Genomic DNA, 27,838 nt, shown 5'->3' with positions numbered 1-27,838 from the left:
AAGCTTTTATTTCCCAGTCAGAGAGATCTTCAAGGAATCATCATTTTACAAGTGAAAAAGTGCATTGGTAGAAAACAAAAGGCTCTTCATACACTTTTGTAAAACTGTTATTAAAAGAAAAACCCAAAACAAATGTCTGGTATCTTCAATTAAACAAACTTTAAACGCATCTCCCTCAAAACTTAAACATGACCTTTTAAACATTTGGATTTAAAATATTTACGTACATATTCTTCTGGTTCTGTTATTGGTCTGTTGCTCCTTCAAATCTACAATGTTCTGAAAACAAAATTACAGTCGCCTCCCTCGAAAATAATCCAAGACCCACTTTCTTTAAAAGAAGTTAGTATAAAACAACTCGCATTCAAACACAATGTATTTACACACCAACACTGCAAAAACCTTAAGTGTTACATTTAAATAATTTACAAACAAGTCGTACAAAAACAAACACCAAAATTAAGGGTATTTCTGAGCGAGTTCGACAGCTTAATTAAGTGCAGGTACTGCATACATTTACTTTTTTGGAAGAGAAGCACACGGTCCAAACAGGCAAAAACCTGTCGCCCAGAACCTTACAGAGAAAACTTTGGTTGTAATGAAGAATGATTTCATGTTTTTAGCAGCAAGTTTAAAGAAGACGCTTTTAATACTACAGTGGCATCCAACAAATATGGCCAGATTAATAATACGTAATAAGCCTGAGAAGAGACATTTAACACATTCATAGCGCATAACTGGCACTCAAAACATGTGGGCGAAAAAAAGACTTCCTGAGTTTCTTTGAAATTTTAATGATAAATAAAAACAGGGACCATTCATTTATCTCCTGTGTCGTTTCGGTGACGCAAAACGTTTGGAAGTGTGTCGGGAAGAATGGGCGGCATTTCGATAGTCTTCTCTAAATGGCCGCCGCTCTGTAAAGCGGGGATCTGTGGGCCTTTGGTGTGACATGGATAAGCCCCTCCCATCAACATCCTGCCTCTGTTCTCCGATTGGCCGCCGCTCTGCAAAGCGGGGATCTGTGGGCCTGTCAGTTATTTGTGGGTCTCTAGGGCAGTCCAGAGGTATCGGCCTCGGTATCGATTGCTGACGTAAAAGACCGGCGCTCGGGTGAGGTCGTGAAGTAGATGCACGCCCTGTTTCCACTGGAACATGAGGGACGGGTGAGGTCACGGTGCTCGGTTTTCCAACAGGAGGATGAGAGAGACTGCGAGATAGCAAATCCCTTTTAAGGATCTTCCTGACGTCGCTCTGGTAATCTCGCTCCTGCGTTTTGATTATAGTCCCACGTCTTTTAGCATCATCGATCAATGCTCCCCAATCACTTTGTTCCTGCAGAAACAGATTTCATAAAAAGAGATTTTGTAAATAAATCTTAATTGAATATTTTAACAAAAGTTGCTGTTTTTGTGTTAATGTTACCCTGAGTGTGCGTAGATGTCCGAGTATGAAGAGGCTGAACTTGGCTCTTGTAATTGTTACGTTCAACCTTTGCCGATTACCAAGAAATCTTAAAAGAAATTGAAAACATTGCAAATTGTAAATAAGAAACAGGAATATTTCAGTGGTTTTGCACAGACGGTCAAGGACTAATACACAATCATAAATGACACACGTACACTTACCCAATGGAACCCATTTCACTACTGGCTCTTACACAAGACACAATAATGCAGTCCATTTCACGACCCTGAAAACCATCCACAGTATCCACTTCCACCCTAAAACACATTCATTATTATTCATTATTGATGAACTGATATATCTGTCCTTTTACTGCAAGTTTTTGATAACAAGCAAAATAAATGACAAGAAAATTACCTTTGTTTAGATATCACATCTAATGCATATACAAATACGACTAACTCTACTACACTGAGCTGTTATTATTATATAAAATGAATGTATACAATGTTAGCTACAGGTCATTAAATTCTTGCCTGGCTGCCAAACCTTTCCGCACAGTCCTGATCCATGCTCATCGTCTCCCTTCTTTTATTGAAAACCAAAACTTTTATTTTCCACAAGGTGTGTTTTCCAGCTGTCAGTTTGGTCACTAGCCAGACCGATAAAGAAGCATGGTCCGGAAATGAATTTTCCAGGTGCGTAACCGCAGCAATGTAGCCTGGGTGCCAGCCAATCTTAGCCCCGCCCACAACATTTTGAGAACGGGAAGATCGGTCTGGTGTTTCTCCGTTGAGGAACTACTATGCTAGACCCAAAGCTGGTCGAACCAATCAAATTGTCAGGGCGGGCTTTATACGATGATGGACAGATGATCAACATTAACATAATGAACCACGTCACCAAAGAGCGCGTGTGTTGAATCTGTTTACAACAAAATGGCTGCCGCTGTAGAATTCAGATGTGTGGATTCTGACATTGAGTCTGTTCTAAAAAGATATCGACAGAGCATTAATTTTAAAAGAGGAATAGAGAAACGCGAGCAAGGCATTTGATGATGTTTTTGCCGTCCTTCCTACGGGATTCGGCAAAAGTTGGTCACAACTGAAATTGGTATCACGGCGATGCAATTCAGCATGCATGACGAGATGGATATAATTAGCGGTCGTTGCCAGCTTCTTTTCGGAAGCCCGGAATCGTGGTTGCTGAATAAGTGGAGGGACGTGCTAGGCTCCAATATTTCCAAGCCAACGTAATGGGTAGCTATCGTCGTGGATGAAGTTCACCTAACGTACAAATGGTAAGAGATTGTCTTACTCTATGACTTAGTAAATACTTCATGTTGTGATATAAACGAAATGTTGTAAACATAGTAGGTGTTGATGTACGTTCGCTAACTCAGACTTAGTATAATTACAATGTTAGTGTCATTGTAGCGAAATAACTAGCAGTTCGGTCAGGCTGCAAAAGACGTAATTTCAACATACGTCACACACTCCGTTGCTCTGATTGGTCATAGGTCTATCCAATTGAGTGCAGAGGCATTTTTCGGTTGAGACACGCCTCATAATTATAGCTCAATGGAGCGATATCAGACTCAAATTCTGACTAGAATTGAGTATGACAACGTCAGGCTAGCAGCAATGAGCATCTATAATCTGTATCTGCTTTTTCCCAATAAATGACATTGCCCTGATAATCGACTGTTTTAAAAAAAATTGGTGAGATTAAATCCTCTGCACCCGGACTCATACAGTGTGATTATGTAAAAATCAATGACAGAATTGTAGTTGCAGGGGTGCAAACTCATCAGGGGTGAAAAAGGTGACAAGACACAAGCGCTCTTATATAAGCGGATACGCGGCTTGCACGCTCCTCTTAAACAGAAACAGGTATATAGCGCATATAGCACTGTTGTCAACGGCTTAAAATCACTTAACTTAAAACTGCGGTGCGTGAACAAATGTTGAGCTTTATGACCACGCGCACAGCAACGTGACGTGGGCGCGTAACCTCAAATGAGAAAATACTACGAGTTAAGTATGTGCACTCAATCTGCAGACTGCTTAAACTTCGGCAGCAAATGAGGTGGCTATAAATTGTAAAACATAACCCGTCAAACTGGCTAGTAATTTGACATCGTTACCACAATAGCTGGACATGATTTTCATAATTTCATTTACTGCTACCATGTCGCAGACCCCCCTCACCTCTCATTTTCAAAAACTCATCGGATCTAGACGAATCACAAGAATGACCTATTTTGTATCAAAAAACGGCGAATTTCGCCGAAAGGTGACAAGTTTGCACCCCTGAGTTGACTCTTTTCAAATGGTGATGTTGTAAATCCTAGAAGTGGAAAGCGTGTACGCAAATCTACCTGTATCGATCAGTATCAGATGATGTCATTCCAAGTGATCGAATATCGGAAAGCCGCAGGGTTGATGTTTTTATAAGCAAAACCCAGACGCGAGTTAGCATTTTAACTCTTCCGGTTACATCATCCCTTAGTCAACTTTTTTTCTTTTCTTTCCTCTTTTCCTGCCAGCATTTTATTTTTTTTAAGTTGCCAGCCAGTGGCAGCATTTTTATGATTTTTTTACAAGAGTTTATGCCTTCCAGAAATTCTCTTTTTTTAATATACAAATATACAATCTCAAATAAAAGAACAGACCCTCTGTCTTCAAATAAAAAAAAACATTTCATCCAATCTTCATTTGTTCTCTTTTTATCACCTCTCAAATATGGGTAGGTTTCTTCAAAAATACAATTTTTTTTGCAAAAAGCTGAGATAATTGCATTTTAGTAAAGGACTTTTGTTAGAGATCAGATGATCAAAACATGCAGAGTTTTTACAGTTTTTTAAATCCACGGATAATTCAATGTTAAATAGGTTGTGCAAGAGCACCATCTAATGGATAATAGCGGAAATATGAATTGCCATAAAAACTCGTAATCGGCAGGGAAGCATTTTCTCTTAATTGACGAGATAACTAAATGGCGGAAATTAAGGGTCACCTCAAATAGTCGAAATTCAATGATTAGATAAGAGAAGCCTGATACGACTACCAATCTGCCAGTTGAATCGACACAATGAAAAGAGGATTATTCAATATTGGGTGCACATTATCTGATTTCACATATAACAGCTTTCCCCTAATATATACACAACCTATTATCATCATTATAATACTATAAAAAAAAATAGTCCTCTGCTATTGAAAGTTACCAAGGGGACTATTTTCGACTGCTGCGTAATATTGCGCTGCCTGCAGCCATGTTACGGCAGCAAAGTCATTGATTATTACGCCAGAATGAGAGTATATTCCCTAACCGTATCTGCCTAGAAAATCACAACTTTTAATTTTCTGTCGGTCTTAGTACAAAATGTAACTACAGAAGAGTCAAGTTTTAAATAGGAAAAATATCGAAACTCTTTGGTTATTTTTAAGCATGATGCTAATGGTCTAATCAGATTCAATGGATTGTGCTAAGCTGCTAAAAGTGCTAGCGCCAGACCCGGAGATCAGCTGAATGGATTACAAAACTGTAAAAATCAAATATTTAACTCTAAGGGAGCTGGAAAATGAGCATATTATTTTAAATTGGAGTGTCCCTTTAAACACTGAGCAAATTTCCTTTGCGATAATCCAAAAGTTAGAGGGAACCAGTGTACCGCTAACTTCCGGGTTGGCCAACAAAAATGCCCAATTCCTGCATTACTCTAATTTATTAAAATAATATGAATAATTAGGGGTGGCCCGATCCGATATTTTGTATCGATATTAGACTGATATTGGCGAAAATGGCCGAATTGAATATTTGTAGAAGTCGGGGAGTACAATCAGATACCAAAGTAAATTGAGCAAATTTTCCTTTTTGGGTGAATTCTTCCTTTACCGTCTGACTTTCTAAAGAATGAAACAAGAGTTTCGATTAAAGACGACTCACTGGAGGTGCTTGCATTCGAAGTCCGGCTTCCTCATGGCATCCATTATTTTTCGTTTCTGGGCGTTATATGGTGTGATGACCCCCACACGCACAGATTGCTTCTCACTCAGCAGCTTTAACAACATCAGGACCAGTTTGACCTCTTTTTGGTTACTAAATGAACTAATGAACAGGGAAACACACAGTAAGTTCAGTGTTCAAAGACATCAAGCGGTATCCGACCGTCCCACCCAGTCACTCACTCGCCCTCCTTGTTCTCTCTGCCATCAGTCACGTCGAACACTCGGTAAGGTTTAAAGGGCCAGCTGAAGGAACAGCGCTTTTGAGCGGTCTCACTGTGGGACAAAAAAAAAAAAGTTTACATATTATCCACTTAATAAGAAAGTTGAAAACGCAAAGTTTGAGCACCTGCACACTTTCAGACAATGACTGTTGCTACTAATGCTTACTACGGAGCACTGCCACAAAACTTAGCAGTTTTAGCAAAAAGTTTCAACATGAGATTATCACACAATAAAAGCGTCAAAGCCTCGGCGGGACGACATCCACACAGACTTTGTTATGATTTGTTTTGCATAGCAGTTCATTGTGTTGAGCACTCACCACTCGCATCGTCCTCTCAATAACCTGATGAAGCTTAACTCTGACACGGTCAAAGTCCTCTCCTCCTCCTCATACTGCCTGCACTGGCCCTGCCTACACATTGTGACATCATACAAAATGGGAGTGGTCTGATTTCAAATATCATCCCTCTCTCGCTCCCTCTCTCTTTCTTTCTTTCTTTACACAGATCAAACTTTAAGGCATGTTCATGCATACCAGTCGTTCTTGAGCGTATTGTTGTAGATGTATTTGGATGGAAATTCGCAGATGTCGGGATGCATGCGATACTGCATGCTGAGGAGGAAGACGGGAGAGGGCTGTGAATTCGACTGGAGGCTTTTGCATAACCTCACCATTAGGGACTGGTCATAGCCCAACTCCTTGGCTTTCTGTTCAAATACACAAAGAAAAACAGATTTATAAAGCAGCCAAATAAAACGCATCAAATGTAATTTACAAACACATCACGCCTTTTATTTTGGGATACCTGGGAGACCACAGTTGGAGGAAGCTGGTTGGGATCACCTACGAGGATTACAGCCGGACATCGATACAGCATGGGAATCAACGTCTCGGTTTCTTTAGCCTGACTGGCCTAAAGACGTGAAAAGACAAACATGCAGTTCTGAGTCCGAATCATCTGTGAACATTGTGCCTTTAGGACTGTATAACATAATTTGTAATTTGTTTTATTTAGCAAGTGTTGTGTAATATTCAGGTTCTTGTGCACAATGTAATTTCACCACTAAAAGGGTGGGGAGACATCAACGCGACATTTTCTTAAAAAAAAAAAATTAATCTTAGAATTTTAATAAGTCAGAAACGTCTCCACTGTGTCTAGCAGTCCTCCGAAGGCTAGACCATCTCATTTCAGTTCTCTTTGCGCACTTCGGAGGCCGTGACCTCCAAAGAACGAGTACTTGCTTTCGAGGACGCATCCTTCGAATTGGGACACAGCTTTTATTTGTGAGGAGTTGATTTTTGTAGATAAGAGGAAATTAAACTATTAATTCAGCGGTTTCCCTTAGCTGTTATATTTCATTTCCCTGTCTGTGATATTTGCATCATGTCTCGGGATGTAAGCTGGCTAGTACAAAAAAGGTCCCAGGGTGTTACTTTGACATCATGTGACACTGCGCAGACCGATCAGCGTGTGACATCAAATACACCCATTTAAACATTTTGTATGATGCACACATGAAAAAAAATACATACAAAAAGCGTATATCAAGGTTTCCCACAGCACTTTGCAGTTCGGGTGGCCCGCCTAAGCTGGGATACCCTACCGCCTTAACTAGGCCGTCGTCAAAAAAACATTTTTGCTGCAGAAAAGGCCGTCAAGTGCATCTCGGAGAATAGCGTGGACGTGCTTTACACCACGAGCGGGCACACGCGCCACATGGCCCAAATGAGAAAAAGTGGTCCGCACGTCACTGTCTGGAGGATAACTAGCCAGTTGATAAAACATCTCGGAGAATAGCGAAGACGTGCTTCACACAGCTGAAATGAGAGAAAGACGTGGTCCGTCATGTCTGGTGGATAGCAGTTGATAAAACGCGTGTCCGTAGGAACTGTAACAGGCTTAAACCCAAAACATAAGTCCACTTATTGTATTAGTCTAGTTCTTGCAAATTTAAAGTAAGTTAGCTGGGGATTTTGTTGTTTGAGCAACCTGCTAGCTAGGTTTCACGTGCCTGTTGATTAAATATAATTGAGCGCTCTTGCTCACGTTATTTATGTGCATTATTTACATGCTACAGTAGATACACTCCTTTAAGATAATGTATTTAATAGTGGGAAATATCCGTTTTTACAATCTTCGCGCTATATATCATCGTTCACCAAACGTTCTACAACATCTGCTTCAGTTTGTGTTTATTAACCCTTTAGTTTCACTTCATCACGCAGCTATTCCCGTTAGAGCTAAAAACATTTAATTCATTAATAATCTAGTGTGTTCATTTTTTCTGTCTTAGTTTCTTCAAAATTTTGAGTGTTTTAAATACAAATATTTTAATTTTCATCATGACACGCCCCTGACCCCGGCCACACCTACCTGCCCAACCCAACCTCCTTAACTAACAAATTTTCTGCTGGACACCCTGTACATATTGAGCATTAAGACATTAGAAGTCATAAGTCATTAAATGTTTTAACTGGGGAAAAGGTATCATGCGAGCACCTCATCAATGATAACGCAGCTGAAGGGTTCGTGTCCGAGTCGACGGAAAGCATTTTCCAGCACGGTGCTTCCACTGGTGCTGAGCGTACAGCAGATGACGTGAGCGTTCTGCAGCACAAGAGCCTGAGATTCCTGACGCTTCCCACGACACTGAGACAAATACAGAAAGACAGAGAGGCGGAGACAGAAAGAAACAAAATAAAGTGACAAAAAACAGAGATATGTTGCTTGTAAGTAGTTACTAAGTAAGTAGTCCATGACCATGAAGAAATGCGTTTGCTCACCTCTTTAATCTTTCGACTCAATCCTTCCATCTCTCTTAAAAGCTCCATTTTCCTCTCAGTACATCTCTTGAACTGTTAACAAACCAATACGAGAAATTTTAAAAAGCAAATGAAATTAGACAACAATTTCAAACATTATGCTATACTTTGAAAAATAGTAGTATGACGTCAACACAAAACACATTCACCTAGTTTTTTTTTTGGAAACATGTACAACTGAAGTTGGTTTGAGTTGTAGGCTACAGTAAAAATAAAGAGACAGCTAATTTTTCTTTCAAATAAAAAAACATCCTAAGCCAATTGTACTGGGCTGTTTCTCATTTCCAGGAATGCCAAGAACGGACATGCATTCTTGAGGAGACCGGTCGAAATGACACGAGGACTGAGAACGCATCTTTATCAGAATAGAGATGTTTTTAAATCATCTTGGCACATTTAAAAAGAAAAGCTACAGCTCAACATTAATAAAATGACAAACATACCATTATTCACATTAATATTAACATTATTTCTTTGTCGTTTTTGAGTGAATAAATGTAAATTAACTCTTTTCTCGCCAGTGTTTTTAAAAAAAGTTAGCCATCGGCAGCATTTTTTGTGATTATGATGTTTAATACCTTACAGAAAAATGTTCTTATATTGTATGTTTGTATATGTAATCAAATGAAAAAAAACAGACCCTCTGCTTTCAAGGAAAAAAAATCCTGTTTCATCCTGTTTTCATTTCTTCTTTATATCACCTCTTAAATACGGTTAGGTTTCTTCAAAAATACCAAATAGAGAGCAAAAAGTTAAAAAAATATTTTTAAAGGAAGGCCATTTTTGTAAAGGACTTTAAGAACTTTTTTTAAACCGTTTATGGATCAGTGGACGCTTTAGTGTTTTATAAATTGGATAGGGGCGCCACCAAGTGGATAATAGTGAAAATATGGATTGCCGTAAAAACTCGTCATTGGCAGGGAAAATGTTTTCACTAAATTGACGAGATAACTTGTCAATGGCGGAGAAAGCGTTAAAGAATAATATTGCAAATGCCTTAGATTTCTGTGTTCGTTGCCAATACATTTTTTTTAAAGTTAGTTCTTTATTTTAGTGATGCATCGCAATACAATTTTGGGCCGAAACAGATAACAAAAATTCTGGATGCCCTTGGCCAAAAACCAAAAATGACATTTTTGTATAATTAAATTAATGAAACTAATATTAATACAATGATTCGGAGTTGGACTACAAGCCAATAAAATAAACGTTCTTTCGTCAGAAAACCGATAAACCCATTTTCGTCTAGAAATTTCAGCGGACAACAATTTGGTGCATCGCCAATTAAAATGGTTTACAAACAAATGTAAGCGGTAAAACTGAAGTTACAAATCTTATATCTTAGCTAACCTAATAACAATTAATAAACTTAAAGGTGCAGTGTGTAAATTTTAGAAGGATATTTTGACAGCAATGCAGCATAATACAAATAACTAACTATATTATCAGTGTTGTATAAAGACCTTATTTAATGAACTGTATTGTTTTAATTACCTTAGAATAAGCCATTTTTTATCTACATACACCGCGGGTCCCCCTACATGTAAGCCGCCATTTTGCCCCGCCATGTTTCTACAGTAGCCCTAAACGGCAAACTGCTCTACAGAGCGCGTTTGCCACTACGTTGTCTCAGATGATGACATGTCTGTCCTGTAATGGCTATCGTAGCTTCTTTATGTGCTTCGAAAGGAAGGGGTGCATTTCGCAACCTCACCACTAGATGCCTGCTAAAATCTACACACTGCACCTTTAATGTGAGTAACAAACAAATAATATTTGCATGTGACCAAAGACTGCCAGTTAAATATATTCAGTGACCGCCCGCTGATCCTGGAACTCATGTTTTAAATTTTAACAGGAGCATCCGCTTTGCTCCAGCGCCCCCAAAGGTTTGGCAGATGTATTACCTCAGAAGACCCTTTTTGGGCCTTTGCACAGTGCTTCGAGACAACCTCAATTTCCTGGTCCAGCAGCTCCTTTTGCTTCTGTATGTCAGCTTCTACAGTCTGCTGCGTTCGCTCTACACACACACACATGCACAATATAAATATATATACAATTCAAGAGTTTATCTGAGAAGAGTCTTGTGGTGTTTTGCATTCATCTCTCACGTGCTCTAGCTCTGATCTGATGGTCGAGGCTGAATGGTTTCAGTATCTTGGAGATGGTCTTCTCACTGCCCAACCTCACCAAATTGATGTCACCACAATTACCTGAACACCAAAAAGCCAAAGAGGTGGTCACGAATGTGGCAAACAGAGGCCTGTTACACCAGAGAATATATCTTATGTCGGTCATCAAAGATGTTCGCTACCTTGTGGAGAGTTGATGTTACGACATTTCTCTTTAAAGACCACAATGACTTTCTTCATCAGACTGTCGATGGCAGCATTAGAGGGAGCACAGAGAAGAACACGCGTCCTCCGAGTCTTGGAGGGAAAATTCCCCGCCAGGGTGGCGCTGTTAATATCCTACACATACACATCACAAAGTTCTCAAAATGCACCTTGGCAGCTGCATAAAATTAATCCATGTTTAATCCACACACAAACCGAAGACAGAAGTTTGTAGAGCAGACCGCCAATGGTTTTACTCTTCCCTGTTCCTGGAGGACCATGAATCAGTAGAAATTTTGGAGTCTTTTGTGTCCTCTTTATCATGGCAAGACCACAGTCTATCGCTCTGGACTGATCTGCGTTGTACTCCTAAAAAAAAGAGAAAACATGCATGATTATGTCAGACCAAAACCCAAGGAACTACAAGTTTACATATGCATGGCACAAAGACACTCAAGTTAAATAGGGTTTAGAGAAGGGTTCCTCAATCTTACCCTGGAGGGCCAGAGCACTGCAGAGTTTAGCTTCAACCCTGATCAAACACATCTGAACAAGCTAATCAAGGTCTTCATGATCACTACAAAATCACAGGTGGTTAAGTTTGATTAGGGTTGGAGCTAAACTCTGTAGTGCTCCGGCCCTCCAGAGTAAGATTTGAGGAGCCCTTGTTTAGAGTATACTCTACAGCAGGTGTCACCAACCCTGCTCCTGGTGAGCTACCGCAGACTGCAACCCAGTTCCAAACCATTTTTCTGTAATTATCACACAAACCGAAACCCCTCGATTAGCTGCTTCAGCTGTGGTTGATTGGGATTGAAGCTAAAATCTTCAGGACGGTACCTCACCAAGAGCAGGGTTGGAGACCCCTTCTCTACAGAAACACACTCTACTCAAGTATATGAATGCATTTTAATACTACAAGAACATCATATAATGGCAAACTTACTGGTGCATCCATCTTTAGCTGGGTATCCTGACTGTGTTTGAAATACGACACGTGTGGAGCAAGAAGAGGACGCAGCATTGGTCCATTACGCAATAAACACAGCGCCCGGAACTCCCGAAATGTGCTGATCAACGACCCAATGACTTCACACCGCACTTGCTCAGTGTTCACCGAAGATACGTTTCCACGAGTCTGGATAGTCATGTTTACAGTTGGTTCTGTCAAGGCAGAAAGAAGGGTAAGACAGTGGACATAAATTTAATCAACCCTTATCAATCCCAGAAGGCCACACACCTGGACCCCTGTTAGAAACGCTGGACCGAGACACATAACCAAAATGAGGCAGTACATGGTGTTCAGCAGGTTCATCGTGTGCATACGCTCCAATGTTCTCTGGCAGATGTAGCAGTACGAGGTCATCTTCTTTGGGATACAGTTGTCTCCTTTCTTGCTCCCGAGAAAGTTTGGCTATAAGCAGAAAAACATCATCAAAAGTCCAAATGGTGCAAAATAACTACTGAAATGTTGTTGCAGTTGACTGGTCCTGTATAATGTAGGTACTTATTGATACTGTTGGTATAAAGATTGTATTTAATTGAGAAAATAATGGCTGAACTTACCTACGAAGCTGGCACTAGCTGTGCGATTACTGTACTCCATACCCTGGACCTGAGCACGAACTTCAATCCTCCCCTGCTTGAGCCATTCATTAACCATCTATTAGGAAATGAATAAATTAATGACATACAGCACAACTTGATCACAGATAATTTATTCATGCTCCATTGATTAACCTTTGCCTTAGGTTTACAAACCATGAAGATAAATGTCATGCACAGCATAGAAACTGTGCAAAGATTTAAGAATTATAGACGTAGTCTCACCTCCTCAAATGCATTTATCAGCAGCAGAGGGTACAGGGTGTTGAAGTACTCTAGGTAGCTAGTGAATTTAACTGGCACCTCCTTCAGTGGCAGCTGGCACAGATCATCTGGACTGCCAAATGTTTTGAAATTGTCAAACATGCTGAATTCCCATTTAAGAATAGCTTGTGTCAACACAGAAACGTCAAACTTCTGGCTCGGATCCAACTTGGGCACTGGTTTGTTAACTGGAGCCTCAGGTCTCTGGTATGTTTTGTAAGATGGCGGTTCAGATGTAGAGCTTATTGTAGTGCTAGTGACTGACTTTGGGGCATGGCTCAGTGGTCTATGAATCGGTTTTGAAGGCCGTGTGAAATGTAAAGGTGGCAACGGGCGTGCAAATTGTACAGAAGGCAACGGCTGTGCGAATTGTGGAGGAACCACAGGAGGGGTCATCTTTGGGGGTGGCATCGCTGGTGCCAGTTGGGCATTCTTAGCTTTAGCAACATTAACCACAGGAGGCGGCTTGTCCCCTTTTTCCATTTCCAGGACAAGTGAGGCACTGCGTGAGCTGGGGGCATATATTTTTGTGGTAGAAGGCTTGGCCTTTTTCTGTGACATGGGGGACATGCCAGGCTTTAGGAACAAATTATCATTATTTGAATCAATACGTTTGAAAATGTTTGGATCTTGCAAAGAGGGCAAAGGTTTGTTTGTCGGGAGTGCCAGCTGCACCGGGGTTTCTGGTTCACCAACAGCATCATCCAGGTCCATGTCCACAGGATCATCATTCCCTTCAAATTGCTCCATCTGAGAGCATAGTTCCATGTCGGTGGGTTCCATTTGAGTGAGGAACATCCATTCATCATCCTCCTCCTCCTCTTCTTCTTTTGCATCCTTAGTGGCTGTGTTCCTCTCTGTGTTGACCGCAACATCAGCAAACTCACTGCTTCTGAAGTACTTTGACTCAGTCTCGTTACATCCATCAATATCAACTCTAGCGTTACAGCTTTCACTGGTATGGTTCGTTTTCATTTCTGTGGCCGGCCTTTTATTATTCTGTTGATGGTCAGGATCTTCCTTAGGGCAGGGAAGAAAATCGAAATCCTCTTGTTCTGCAACCGTAGGTTTTGACAGGTGCATTTCCCCAGGTTGGTTGCTCATTGTAGGTTTGGGAGCCAACGATGTGTTGGATACCCCTGCTGGCCTCTGACGCTTATCACGACTTTGCCTGATGAATTGCATATCTTGTGATGCCAAAAGTTTCTTGTTGCTTTTTCCTAAACGTTTCTGTGGAGAGGACTTAGTGCTGCTAATTCGCCTTTTTTTCTGCTGTGGCTCCACCTGCACTTTCTGGCCATGGCCCCGTAGTTTAGCGACACTGTCCAGGGACCGCTGTGAAAGATCAAAAGCCTTCCTTTCTTTTTTCTTCAATCCCAACCGTTCAGCTGATGATTCGGGCTCAACAGCTTTACGAACCTTCTTTGGGGGGACCACAGCAGGGATGCCACGTGAGGTAGAGTCTGAAATATGAGAGGAAGATTTTGAGGGAGATGACAACCCCGATGAGGATGTAGAAGTTGAAGGTGGTTCCTCAACATCAGGAGATGAAAAGCTGCGCTTCAAGGAATGGCGCCTGACTTTTTGAGCAAGTGCCTCAATTAATAATGGTTTTTTAGACTGCACAATGTCTTTCTTTTCAGACTGTACAGTCTTCCGGTTTTTAACTGGCAGAATTTGTGGTTTGATGAATTGATCCCTGTTCTCTACAGAGCTGATTTTGCTGGATGAGGAAGATGCACATGAAACACTAGGCTTTTGCAGTTGCTGCTGTTGTCTGATCTTCTCTTCGGCTTGCTGACAGGCCCTCTCAATGTCCTCATCTTGAATTGCTTCAGTCTCTGAACTCCACGAGGGAGAACCTTCATCAGGAACAGGAGCCACTTGTGGTTTGAGTTCAGAGTTCAATTTAGGCTTCTTTGATGCTCCAATATCCAAATCCTCCCAAGCAGATGCCACATATTGCTGGGTCTCAAATTCAAAAACCTGTGATTCACTGAGATCATCATAGTCACGGCCTGGACTTTCGGGTAAGACTGGAGATTGGACCTCATTTGACCTCAAGACCTTTTTTGTTGGCTCTTCGTCATTCTCAGAAGTTTCATCATCAGAGATAATAATGGTACTGAAACTTTCCTTTGAGGTGCTCATGGTATGCTTTTGTCCATCATCCATACAGTCTACTTCAGAATCACTTGATTCAAGCTTCCAAGATTTTCTCAGACGATCTCTTCTGATATCAAGAGGTTCATTATCATCATCAACAACCTCAGATCTTAAACCACATTTCTTGGTAGTTTCTGCCTGTTTTGAAGTCGTCACAGGTTGCAAGGTTAAAGGATGAGAGCTCGTAGGCTCTTTTTGGCCACTCCCGACTCGTCCAACCTCTGGTAGACCAGGCTTCCCTTGGGCTATAGCCTTAATCTTTGATAAATTTTTATTATTATTTAATCTGGATCGAATTTCCTGCAGTACTCCCAGGTCTGGTTTAATGCATGCCAACTCAACAGCAGGTCTTGGATCTGAAACCACAGGATCACAGGGTTCCTTCTTAGCCTCTATAAGGCTCTCAAAACCACTGAAGAAATCCTCATCTGACAAGCAATCATAAAGTGTCTCCTGTTTGATAGGAGCAGATGCATCTCCTGCTTTGCTTGGACCTGCTTCCGAGTCTTCATGCTGCAGTTTATGGAAGTTTGTATTTTTGACAAGAGGAGCATTTGTAGGTGCCTCTATGGATGGGGAGGATACAGCAGAAGTAGATGGGGAGGACACAAAAGTAGCTGGAGAAGCAGGTCTTGCTGGCATTGACCGAACAATATTTTTTAAACATCGTTCAAGCTCATCTGATTCAGATTTTGTGAGTTCCCAACGTGAATTTGGAACTCTGCGCAGCTGCTTATTAAGCAAATTCAAATAATGTGTAGAACGTGGGTCAGATCCGGTTCGTATGCCTTCCTTCAGCAAAAGTCGAATCAGAGTGATGCAGCCCACAAGTATGGCACCAACACCATCTCCAGATGCAGGCAGTCTGCCAACTACACCAAGAGTGTTTGAGGTTGAACTCACTCTGTGAATCCCACCCATCCTGTCTGGTAGTCCAGCACTGAATGCTTCATCAGACAGGACACTACACATGACAATCACTTCCACCCACTTGGGGGCACAGCGATAAAGTTTGCCCATTTTTCCTTCATTAAAATGTAGCTCAACAATCTGAATAAGGATGCGGGTGAAAAATTCAGTCACTCTGTCGCACATGTTTGCCTGTCCAGTCAGCATGTGTCGATTCATTTGTATCTTATCACAAAGGTAGTGAATGACCTCACTAATGTAGGAGGCATTGAGCTCCGCAAGTTCCATTAAGGAGCGAACAAATGGAATGAACCACAGAAAAGTGCTGCCATAGACGCGCATGCTCTGACCCATCTCTGAATCGAGCACGTTGACTAGGGACTGCATATCTTCATAGATCACATAGTTGTTGCTAATACAACTGCTGGAAGATGAGCTGGACGCCTATAAGGTGAAAGCATGAGACAATCAGACACAAGTACTAAAGCAAAGAAAACAAAGAGTGCGTTGTTTGTTAAATAAGGTGTAGATACTTACTTGGCTTTTTTTCCCTGAGGCATAACAGTCATATACCATCTGACTGCAAGTCACCATATTGTCATCAGAATCCAGCTCCACCTTAACCTTACTCCTGCTCATAAAAAGGAATAAAAATTCAGCTTTCCCCTTTAACCCATTATTAGACGGACTTAGTTGTGCCAAGAAACGCAATAAAAGCATTAAAGAAACTCAATAACAAGTGGCTGCTAATCACCACATGTCCAGCCAAAGTTCACCAGATATGGTAATGAGTTATGGCTGAAACAATTATATTTTGCCAAACTGCTTCTACTGAAATAGGGCTGTGACGGTTATCATATCCACTGCACTGATGGTGTGCACATCACAAACTACGAAAAACATGAAGTACAATCTCGCCCTGCGCATATAGGCACAGATCCCGTGGGTGCTCCGGGGCTCGACTCGACCACCCACCGAAATGGACATGCACATATGCGCAATTGCTTCACATTTCGCAGAAAACATGGCCGTCCCCCTTTCCTCTTTTTTAAAGCATTTGAGTACTCCAGAGCATCTGCCATTGCCAAGTACCCTGAGTATTGCTTGATGAGCACACACTGGCAGAAAAAGAAATCTGCGCCTATGAACATGCTCCTTTTTTTAAATCTAATTTTCGTTTACATTTTTATATTTCAAAATTATAATTATATATAAGCCTATATGCATTAATGGGCGAGTGCGGCACACACACACACTCTTTAACAATAAAATAACTGCGGTGAATTGGTGGATTACCCTCGTGGTGGTAAAATACTGCCATCGTCACAGCCCTATCCTGAACCAATATATTATATTGCGAAACTGCGTTTCACAGGTAATTTACATTAATCTCTCGATTTGAAATTTGAACTTTCTTACCTTGTGGTTTTCTTCTGGATATTTCTTATTTCTGCAGTATAGCTGGCTGCTCCAGTTATGGTCTGAAAAGCCAAAATGGGGTCGACCTGACCCCAGATCTTAGAACCAAGACGGTCCAGAATTACCATAAAACACTGAAGGGCTGGCCAGAACGGGTCAGACGCCGGGTCATCCTCTGACATGAGAACAAGTAGGATAAAAATTTTAATACTGGTCACATTCACGCCTTATCCAATAATCTTTAAGAAAGAAGAAATTAAACTCGGTGTAGTTTGGTACATAATGACATACCATGTTTTAACTCATCCATTGTGTTGAGTATGCAGAGAGGGATATTGAACTGATTGAACTGCCCCATAAACAGAGAGTCCATTGCTTCGGCGCTGAGCTGTGTTAGTAACATACAGATTCCTAAAGGGACCAAATATTAAAACTTAAAAAAAAAAAATTACAAGCTTACAAAAGAAGATCCAACTGCATGGTACAAGCTACACATTATATCTTTCTCAAGGTTAACCTAACACCATGGCCTAACCATATGCCACATGCGTCAACATGAAGTAACTTTCCCATACTTTTATACTGCATGAGGTCATAACCATCAGGTATCTTCTGATTGGCTGTTGAGAGTTATAATTAAGCTGCATATGCCTCAGATTACAATGTAAAAGATTAAAGTTTTTAATTGTCTTGCACCTGGTTGGGTCACACTGTCAATCTTATTGTAGGGTCAATCTTATGTTTCTAACCTAACCAGTAGTTCTTCTTATTGTGTGAATCATAGAGGTGAGAGGGCAGTCTCGGCACTGAACCGCCTGCATAAGAATCAGGATCTGAAGCCGGTAAATCCACACAAAATCCCAGCTCAATGACATAAAACATGCAAGTGAAAATTTCTTGAAGATCATAGTAGGCGTCCCGGTCCACACTCTTCATTGTCTTTGCTGCATCGATTGCCCATCGTCGCACCTGGAATTAAAAGAAAAAAACATTACAGATATGAACAAAAAGGACACATCCATGATGGAGCTTTGGTCGAAGGGCCATTATGGCTGAATAACCTTTTCATTGGGATGAACAAGCAGCATATATGTTCCCTGATACTTCTCAAACACGGGCAAAGAATGATTCATGTCCTGTAGCATACATAAAGCCTTCACCGCCATGTCACCTGTAGAGCGAGACACAGAGAAAAAAAATTAATAGGTAGAAGCAATTATTTTCCATATAGATGGCAAACTATCATTTTGGACCTTGGATCAAATCAGTTTTCAGCATTTTGTGTTAATAGGACTTACACAGCTCACGGTAACAAAGCAGGTACGGATATTTCAGAACTTCAAACAGCGGGAATCGAAGACTGTTCTGGAATTCTATAGGTGACATCTTTGACACGAGTTCGACACCATCATCTTCAATGATAAAGAGATCATCATCCTCCTCCAGCTCCTGGTCCAACACGGATCCTAACACACGCAGTAGTCGAGTTTTCTCCATTTCCCACAAAACCTGGAATAAATTATATTTTATAAAATGGATGAGTGCATGAGACAACAACTTTTTTTTTGCATGTGTTGACAACTCATTCCTCCATATAATCTGTCCTGTGCCTGCATCACGAGCGTGCAGTAATATTTTTCTTTTGCAATGCAAAAAACTCACAAGTTGTAATTGCAACTATGGCTGTCATTGTTATGAGATTTGGCTGATGGTTATTTGCCTAATAAATTGTGACAATTATGACAATTATTGTCTTTCAAAAACTGAAAAATTAAGAAATAAACACTATAAATTGTCTAAAAAAATAAATAGAGGCCTTAAATAGAGACCAATCCTACGAAGGTCATATTAGTACTGGACCACATGTCTGTAGTGGCTGCAAAAAAAATCCTGAAAGATCCTTAAGAATAGCATCCTTCACTCCGCTTCGCGTCGTGCCTAACAACGCCCCTTAGCTGTTATAAAATGCACTGGTAACCCACTGCTTCTTGGGGTTTATTGCTTTATTAATCTCTCCTAAGGGTTTTTGTTCTTCTAGGAGTTTTCCCACTGGGTTTTTCTCCTAGGTGTTTTTTCGTCAACCAACTTTGGCTTAACTTAGCACTTTACTGTACGTTACATTATTACTACGCTCGCTTGTACATGTTATTCTAAGCCGCTATATTCTACTTCTATAAATTATCTATTGATTTTCTGTGTTTTCACCTAAATCCACTCATGTAAAGCTGCTTTGAAACAATTAACAATTGTGAAAAGCGCTATATAAATAAAATTGACTTGAACCAAACCGAGCACCCATGGCTTCATCATCAAGGTTGACACGTCCGGATTCTCCTTGGTTTCTGCTTTTTTTCCATAGAAACCACCGATGTGTTTGACTTTATGTGGTACTGCGCAGACTAGGGTTGTGCCAATAGACGATACTATCATGTATCGACGATAGTCAGTCATATGGCTAATAGCGGGATTTCATGATGATAGTTTGCGATAGTTATTGTTTCACATTAAGGTAGGTTTTTATTGTCTCCCTTGGGAAAAATTTGTCTCAGACAAGAAAACCGCTGCAGCATACTCACAACACAGTAACAAACAGACATCACAATACAACAATAAGTTATCTAAAAAAAAAAAAGAAAATTGGGAAAAATATAAAAAAAGTAGGGATGCACCGATATGGAAATTTTGGCCGATACCGATAACCAATAACTCTTTCAATTTCGGGGTCCCTTAACCGATATCTATAGGCCGATAAACATTCATATTTTCACAGTGAAAAACTTGCAGACCGCGGACATCTTGTTTTTGCGCTAGACTAGCATACTCTTTATTAAGCCCGCAACACGTGCCATCTTCGTGCTATGTCACAGAAGGCACAAAAACAAATCAAAACTTCACATGGCCAGCAATGAGCAAGTGAAGTGGTACAACAAACCAAAATAATCCATAATTTATCAGCTTTCATTTATCGGCCTAATTTTGCTATCAGACCGATAACCGATAATATTAAAAATAAGCGGTTATCAACCGATAACGATATGTCGGCCGATATATCGTGCATCCCTAAAAAAAAGCAACCAGTTGTACAAGCAACTCCATAGTTTAGTGTCATAACAAGAACTCCCAGTTCACAAACAGGTTATCAACCAGCATAAATGGCTATACTCATTGCAAAAACTCATTAATTTCAAAAGGCCCATTCTGTTGCAGTTGCTTGTTAATCAGTTTAACTGACAGTGGGACAAACGAATGTTTGTACCGATTATGCCTGCACAATGGAACCCTATATCTCCGGCCAGAGTTCATCAACGCATATCCGGAGTGCAAGACATGTGAAGGGTCCTGTAGAATCTTATTAGCGTGATGGACCATACAAATCTAAAAAATATCTGGTAAGGAACTGAGTGTCTTAATCCCCATAATTTTCCCGCTACTTTCACCAAGTTATTTATTTGAGCTTTCATTTGTACAGTTAGATTACCGAACCATGCAATAATACCATATCTTAAAATGGACTCTATTGATGCTCTATAAAAAAATAGCATTATATTGCTACTCACTCCGAACAGTCGTAATCGTCTTAAAAAGTGTAAGCGCTGATGAGCTCTTGAACACACGCTTGACACATGTGTATGCCATTTAAGCTCACTATCAATGTAAAGTGCTGTAGATGGAAGTAGTACTTTTAGCATCTAACATGCGACTCTAGCAGCAAAAATCACATTGTTCCTTTAAGAAAACCATTTTTGAACCAGTTTAACCATGTTTAATCCTTCAGTATTATAGAAGAAAGAATACAGTCAAATGACACCAATCAAGTGAAATCTATATTTCCATTTATACATTTGGCAAAGGTTTTCATCCAAATAGTTTTAGTTAATTTAATCAATACAATCTTATCAATATGCATGTTCCTTGGTAGTCAAACCCACAACAAAATGCTTTACCACAGGACCTAAAGGAACACATTTCCTAAACCACTCCACCTTTTAGACATGAAGTAGCAAACTTCCTCTTGGGGAAATTCCCACCGCCATGTAAAAGTGTATTCCTCTTCGTGAAGTGGACAAGTGAACTTTACATGGACAGACCCTTGTTCCCTCGATTTTGACAGAGGAAGCGAGTCCAGATTGCTCAACAGACCAGCTTGACTTCATAATTAGATCGGTCTGCACATCATCGCAGACAAAGGCGAAATTGACATCTCTCCATTTGAACCAAGCCCACCTCTGCAAGCCGGCCACAGTAAAGAGCGGTCATACTAGTGGTGTGTTTGTGCAACTCTTGTCTGTTGTATTTGCGTACCTTGTGTAGTTCAGGGACTTTTTCTCTTGATCTGTGATACTCCACCACACACTCCATACAACAGCTGAGGTCTTCATTCAGAGAATCCATCTCACGTTCAGAAAGTTTTCCTGAACTGTAGCGACGTAACAGGGTTCTGATGGCCTCATCTCCCTCCACATCCAACGACGTGGTACACCACATACACTTCTCCATCATAATCCTCCGTGCATGCTTGAAAACACAGACATGGACTAATTAGTATTTCAAGTTTTAGAAGTCTTTCGATGTTCTTAACCCTTATCTTTTGTCCTTATTTTCAAGTCCTGGATGTAACCAGTTACAGATAAGACAAGGATGTGCCCACACAGTCAAAACATTGTTAAAGGTGCCATTTGTAACAATTGAGGTAAAAGATTTTAGAAAATTAGCTACACGCAAGTCGGTGCACATGTTCACCGTGCCGAAAGCCCTGTACCGAAACGGTCCGGTACGTGTATTTGTACCGTTACACCCCTATTATGAAGTGACGCGATTGTGACGTGAACATTAATGAAAAGCTGCAAACAGTTTTTGCAAATTCCCGCAAATTTCATAGCATAATCTTGCATAAATATCCCGCATATTCCATCAAATTTTTTAAGACAACATGCTGCGAGATCAAGGATTTTTGCCCGCAACGATCACAAAAAAAATTTGTTTTTCTGGAAGAAAATAAGGAATACGATCATTTTGAACCATATAGGGATGGTTTCCCAGACAGGGATTAGCTAAACCAGGACTAGACCTTAGTTTAATTAGGAAAATATAACTAGTTTTTGAACAACCGTGCCTTACTAAAAACATTACTTGTGTCAATTTAAGGCAAAACAAAGGGCATGTATTTTAAGATATGTCAGTGCAAGATGTTTTCAGTTTGGCCAGCTCTTACATTTATTTGTCTAGGACTAGTCTAATCCCTTTTCGGGAAACAGTCCCTGTATGTACTTTTGGCTATTGCTTCAAATATATCTGCTACTCATGACTGGTTTTGTGATCCAAGTCACATATCATTAAATGTTAAAGCCTAAAAATAAATTATGCTTTTTGTTTCATTCTGTGAACTGGTCCTGCACGATATGGGGGGCTGGCTGACATTGCGAGACATTTCAGCAGATGACATTAAAAGCTTTGAAATCATTGATTTCACATCTGCCTTGCATTTCTTATATACTTTTTTCTTTTACAGAAAATTGACGGATTTCTCTCTGATATTTTAAACCGTTATCATAGCATAACACTGGCAAAGGCATCCAAAATCATTTTCCTTTTGAAATAAAATGTTCTGCGATGTAACTATTGAAATGATATATTGTGCAGCCCTCTCAAATTCTAAATAAAATTAATTTAAATTGCAGAAAATTATAACTAGATAGACAAACTGATTACATTTTACAGTATATACTGTACATTTAATTATTTTCCTATTGTGTGGTTCTGTTTCTTCTTTTATGTAAAGCTGCTTTGAGAACAATGCAACGTTGCAAAAATAAATAAATTTGACTTTGAAATCACAATGTTTTCCGACCTTAAATAAAAAAAAAGTTCATATTAATTTTTAAACACCACAATACTTATGCTTTACATGCATTTAAGTTAAGGATGTGAACGACTAGTTTTTCCAAAAAGAAAAGGTATTTAGGTTTTGTTTAACCACAGGGTTAAAGCACGCTGCTACAAAATGTTCAATTTGTATGCTTTTTTTGTTTTGTTTCGTTGAAATAGGGCTGATTTTTAGAGTTTATAAAACCACAGCTTTCGATCATGCTCTCTGTCTTTCATAAGGGTTTCAACAAAGATTTATCTTTGTTGTAAAACAACAGATACTGAAGTGGAATGACTGCCATACATGTAAATATTATGAGTCATGACTACTACTAGATGCAAAATTTGAGTGGTCTATTTTTCCAGAGTTGTATATACAGGTGCATGATAAAAAAACATGCTTTAAGTGAATGTGAAAAACAAGCTGACCATTTCTGCAACACCATTAAGAAATGTAGGTCAAGGAGGTAACAAAAGATAAGGAACCAAAGCCATTAAACAGCCACCTGGAGTGATAAGTATTGGAAACAGTGTGAAAAAAAGAGATTGGGGATCAGCAGAATGCCCAGTAGACCACCTTTAAAAAAAAGCTTAAACAAAAGCTTACCAAATTATTTGTTTTTAAATAGTTTTGTATTATTAATAAAGTGTTCTACAACAATAGAAATCAATATTCTGATGTAGGACTTGGCATATTAAAGTTAAGTGTTTTCCTGAGGGAAAAAAACGCATTCTAGTAGAGTGAGGTCATGCATCCAGCTCCATTTCAGCAGTAGATACGAGTATAACGTTACTTTTGACTCTTCATCCACAAACTTGTTCAAACAAAAGGCATATTAAAAACTCAGCTTAAGTTTCCATGCAAAGGTGTCCTGTTTTGACGTGACGCACAGAAACCACAACAGGCAAACATTAAAGGGCCGAACCCATCAGACAACAAGCAAATAGTCCTGCAAAACACAAGTTCAGCAACTAACGCTAATTCATGCACAAAAACATAACTTACAGCATTAAGACTTTGACAGAAATAGGGAGAATATAAACATGAATATGAATACAGTTTTTAACTTTAAGTCTGTCAAAGCCATAAATAACTGAAGTGCACGACACGCTAACTTTAGCTCCTCAAAACACACGAGTGTAAACGTAAACAAAAATATACTTAAATGTCAAATGCGTTTAAAACTCAACAAATAAAATAATAAACACATTGCATAACATATTACCTACAAAGCGCCAAAAGAGGAAAGCTCGTAACTTTCAGCTTTGTTTCATCTCTGTTGTGAACACCAAAGTCTCCTCAGTATATTTTGCATTCACTCTCGCTTCCACCGAAAGCACGCCTCCAGCCGAGTCGCGCTGGGGTGACGTCACAGAGAAGGCGGGTCCATCCATTGCGCCTGCGCTGCACAACAAGACAGGTGTGATTTATAGCGCGCTGACGCCTTGCAGCTTATTTTGGACAATTAGTGGAAAGCACGTGATATTAGGTGTGTTCAGGAAAAGTGTGTTCGGCTTCATGCGGCGCCAAAAGAAATGACAGGCGAATGACATCAAAGTACCGCGAGAGCGATTCGAAAGCAGACTCGTTTGTGATTGATCGAATCGCTCTCGCGGTACTTTGATGTCATCTGCTTGCTGGTTATTGCAGCGGCATTAAACTCAATTGTGCTTGCACAAACATTAGGAGGGTTAAAAGTTGCGGAATAACACAACACGCACAAATATACACTATTGTCAGTGAATTTTAATATGAGAGTGAATCCCAAATAATTTTATATAATTTAATAGTTAATAATAAATATATGACATACAATAAATATGACATTTAAATACAATACAATAAATACGATATAAAAATAAGCCCTTTATAATTTGGTTGTAAAGTTTTATTCACTTACTGATTTCACATGTTTTCAGTAAAATGTAGTCTATTACAAATACATGTGTAAAGTGCATCATTAACTATAAGCACAGCACCAATTAAATAAATTCAAAGATATTCAATGTACTCAATTTATTAAATTAAACTCAATAACAAGTCATGGTTTTACCAATCTTTTAAAACTGATATTTTTGATCTAATTTTTGTTCAATTTGGTTTCACCTAGTTACATAAATGGCTAGTTTTGCAGTACAATACAATTGGGCATCTGAAATTTAAATGTTTCCTTTATAGTATAAATACAACCAAGATTAAAATCCTGCTTTGTAAAATCACTGTTTAAATAAAGGCAAAATGGCCAAAAAAATATAACTTTAAAATCCTGCTTTGTAAAACATACCCAGAAAATTCAAAAAGAGACTCTAAAAGGGTCAACAAAAAAGAAAGTCTGTTAAAAAAACATAAAGCAATGAAACACCCCCCTTACATTCTCCATTTCATCACAAAAGGGACCATTCTCACATTTGGGTTCAACATTGCCCCCCAAGAATTAACTGCATTACTCCATGGAGTATCCTCATAAAGATCACCATCTCTTTTTTGACAAGGGTAAAGAAACCTCCTCCTCCTCCCTGGTTTTGTTGATTTATTAATATCTTAATGTGTCTCTCCATAAATCATCACTTAATCATTTAACATTTGCTACTTACTTCTGTACATAAATTCTGAGATAAAATCAAGTGTGGTACGTATCTGGGAAAAACATCTCATGTTACACACAGGACTTTTTTGGGAAGGGGGCTTATGTGGAAAAACACGACATTCTTTGTTAAAATTTGACAAATGGCATAAAAAATCCTAAGCCGACCCTTCTAAACACAGCGATTTACACCTGCCCCACCATAGGGTCAGTGCTGTGAGTCATAAAGCATAAAGCAAGAAAGTATTAAAGTGTCTTTGAGAAATGCATTTCCTTGTTAAACACATAATTCAGTTTCATAATGCACACTGATCATGTAGACCCGTGCAAAACAAACTTAAAACTTGTGAAAACTGATCACAGAAGTCCAGAAACAGGCAGAGTTAAAATATACATAATCTATTTAATGAAAGCATTTGGTTTAATGTTATGCAAATGTATAAAATACGAATAGAATCACCCAGATGCTTGACTCTTTATCTGGGGTGTGAAGCACAGTGGAAGTGAAGACACTTCACAACACAGACAGAGACACAGACACACAACACAAAAGCACACACACAACACATCCTGTTCAGCCTAGTCTGTTGCTGAATGGGTAGCATTTCTAATAATAAAAAGCCGAGGGGCTCAGCCTGAGGCGTGATGTGAGTAACGATCATAGGTCGGAAGGGTGCCCTAACTTAATTGTTTAAATTAAAACGTATAGAAGTAAAACAAAAAACTACTGTTTTGTAATTACTCTCGCATCAGGGCAAGAGCATTCCTTTTTTTTTTAAATAACCCGGTCATACGTCCATCACTGCCACAGTGTGAACGTAAACAACCTTAAAAGTATTGAGGTCATAACCCGGGCCTGCCAGCCACAATGATTTTCACACAAGAGAAGAACGCATCTCTCAGGAATGCGGCTTAGGATTGTGCTCTCTGTAAAATGTCGTTTTTATCCTTATATCTCTATATTGAATGTTGCATTCATTTTTTTGATCACTTTCTTTAAAAGGCGTGTTTAAGGAAACTTTTTAATTAGAATTTAATTTCATTCATTCGCAAAAGTTCAACCCCTCCGAACATGTCATACCGTACCAATCATTTTGACACATTCCAGACAACTCAGATTTCAGATAGTATGACATTAAACATCTCACTCAATTTGACCCAAGCATTTTAAACCTACAGAATATGATTTTTTGTGTCAGGTATTTATATCTTTGTTGACTACTTCTAAAGCCCTTTAAATAAACTCTCCACCCCTCACTTCCCTTATAGACGAAGTTTCAGCAGTAAAAACATAAACACGCGGCTTTCGTGGTCATCACGTAACTTCCGGTAAACTCTGCTAAGAATAAATAACAACAAAGTAGTTTATTTATATAACAAGCAAAATAAACAACACGTATTTGTTATTTTCGATGAGGTATTTGTTTAAGAGTTCAGTTTTAGCAACTAGTCAGACCGTTAAACAAACAGAAACCGGAAGTAAAGTTCGGACCACGCTTATTGCGTCACCGCATATGCGCCCGATGAAACGGTCTATAGTATAAAATATCCATTGAACGACTATGGTCAAATTTGCAATCACCATAAAATCTTATTGATTGACCTAAAATTGGAGAAGTATATAAATAAACACTAAACAGTACTTTGCAAAAGTCTTAGGCCATCACCACCAGACTTGTTGTTTTAGAAGTTTTAATGTCCATTCATATTTATTTTTCAATCTATTTTAGATACAAACAGAAAATACAGGAAATATGTACAAAAAAATTGTCTGTGTTTAGTGTGACCTCTCTTGTTTAGTGTGACCTTTCTTGGCAGTAAACACATCTTGAAGGTTTTTGAGCAGAATGAAGCACTAAAAAAAATGATTCATTTAATTTACTTAATTTTTTAAGGTAAGTGATTGCAATCAATTTATTTAAGCTACATTTAAGCAAAAAAAAAAAAAATTAAAAACAAAAAACTTTTGTTTAAATGTAGCTTAATTAAATTGATTGCGACCACTTACCTTAAAAAAATTTGAAAATTAAATGAATCATTTTTTTCAGTGAGTAAAAAGATACATTTCTTTAAAACAAGGATTTAATTTTATTTAGGTTTAACAGATCCTGCCGTTGATTACTTAAGTGGAAGGGGAGTTTACTCTAAAAACTTGACACATAATTTTACATTTTATACAGTTTTTAATACTATACACACATTTCCTGTATTTTCTGGATGTAT

At 39.2% G+C, this 27,838-nt stretch overlaps 1 protein-coding gene across 3 annotated transcripts; it reads right to left on the bottom strand.

Moving 5' to 3' along the window:
* Positions 1–24,444, bottom strand: setx (senataxin). 3 transcript variants are annotated; one of them, XM_055179822.2, is made up of 26 exons: positions 24,257–24,444; positions 21,468–21,680; positions 18,464–18,674; positions 18,227–18,336; positions 17,915–18,134; positions 17,457–17,576; positions 17,166–17,340; positions 16,284–16,377; positions 12,633–16,190; positions 12,369–12,465; positions 12,043–12,216; positions 11,749–11,966; positions 11,019–11,171; positions 10,781–10,937; positions 10,578–10,679; positions 10,374–10,486; positions 8,428–8,499; positions 8,144–8,293; positions 6,449–6,556; positions 6,178–6,350; positions 5,962–6,054; positions 5,601–5,693; positions 5,359–5,520; positions 1,629–1,724; positions 1,426–1,513; positions 1–1,335 (listed from the first exon to the last, which is right to left on the bottom strand). In XM_055179822.2, the coding sequence occupies exons 2-26, from the start codon at positions 21,663–21,665 to the stop codon at positions 823–825; spliced, it is 7,248 nt and encodes a 2,415-aa protein (XP_055035797.2). In that variant the 5' UTR covers positions 21,666–21,680; positions 24,257–24,444; the 3' UTR covers positions 1–822. The 3 variants fall into 3 exon arrangements, with proteins under 3 accessions (XP_055035797.2, XP_055035798.2, XP_055035799.2); XM_055179823.2 differs by having other exon boundaries at positions 24,261–24,444; XM_055179824.2 differs by lacking the exon at positions 5,962–6,054 and having other exon boundaries at positions 24,257–24,443.
* Between the last annotated feature and the right edge of the window lie 3,394 nt (positions 24,445–27,838).

This window comes from Misgurnus anguillicaudatus, chromosome 9 (assembly GCF_027580225.2).
Source record: "Misgurnus anguillicaudatus chromosome 9, ASM2758022v2, whole genome shotgun sequence".
NCBI lineage: Eukaryota > Metazoa > Chordata > Actinopteri > Cypriniformes > Cobitidae > Misgurnus > Misgurnus anguillicaudatus.
The sequence above is the reverse complement of the archived record's forward strand: the minus strand, read 5'-3'. Positions and strand labels throughout refer to the sequence as shown.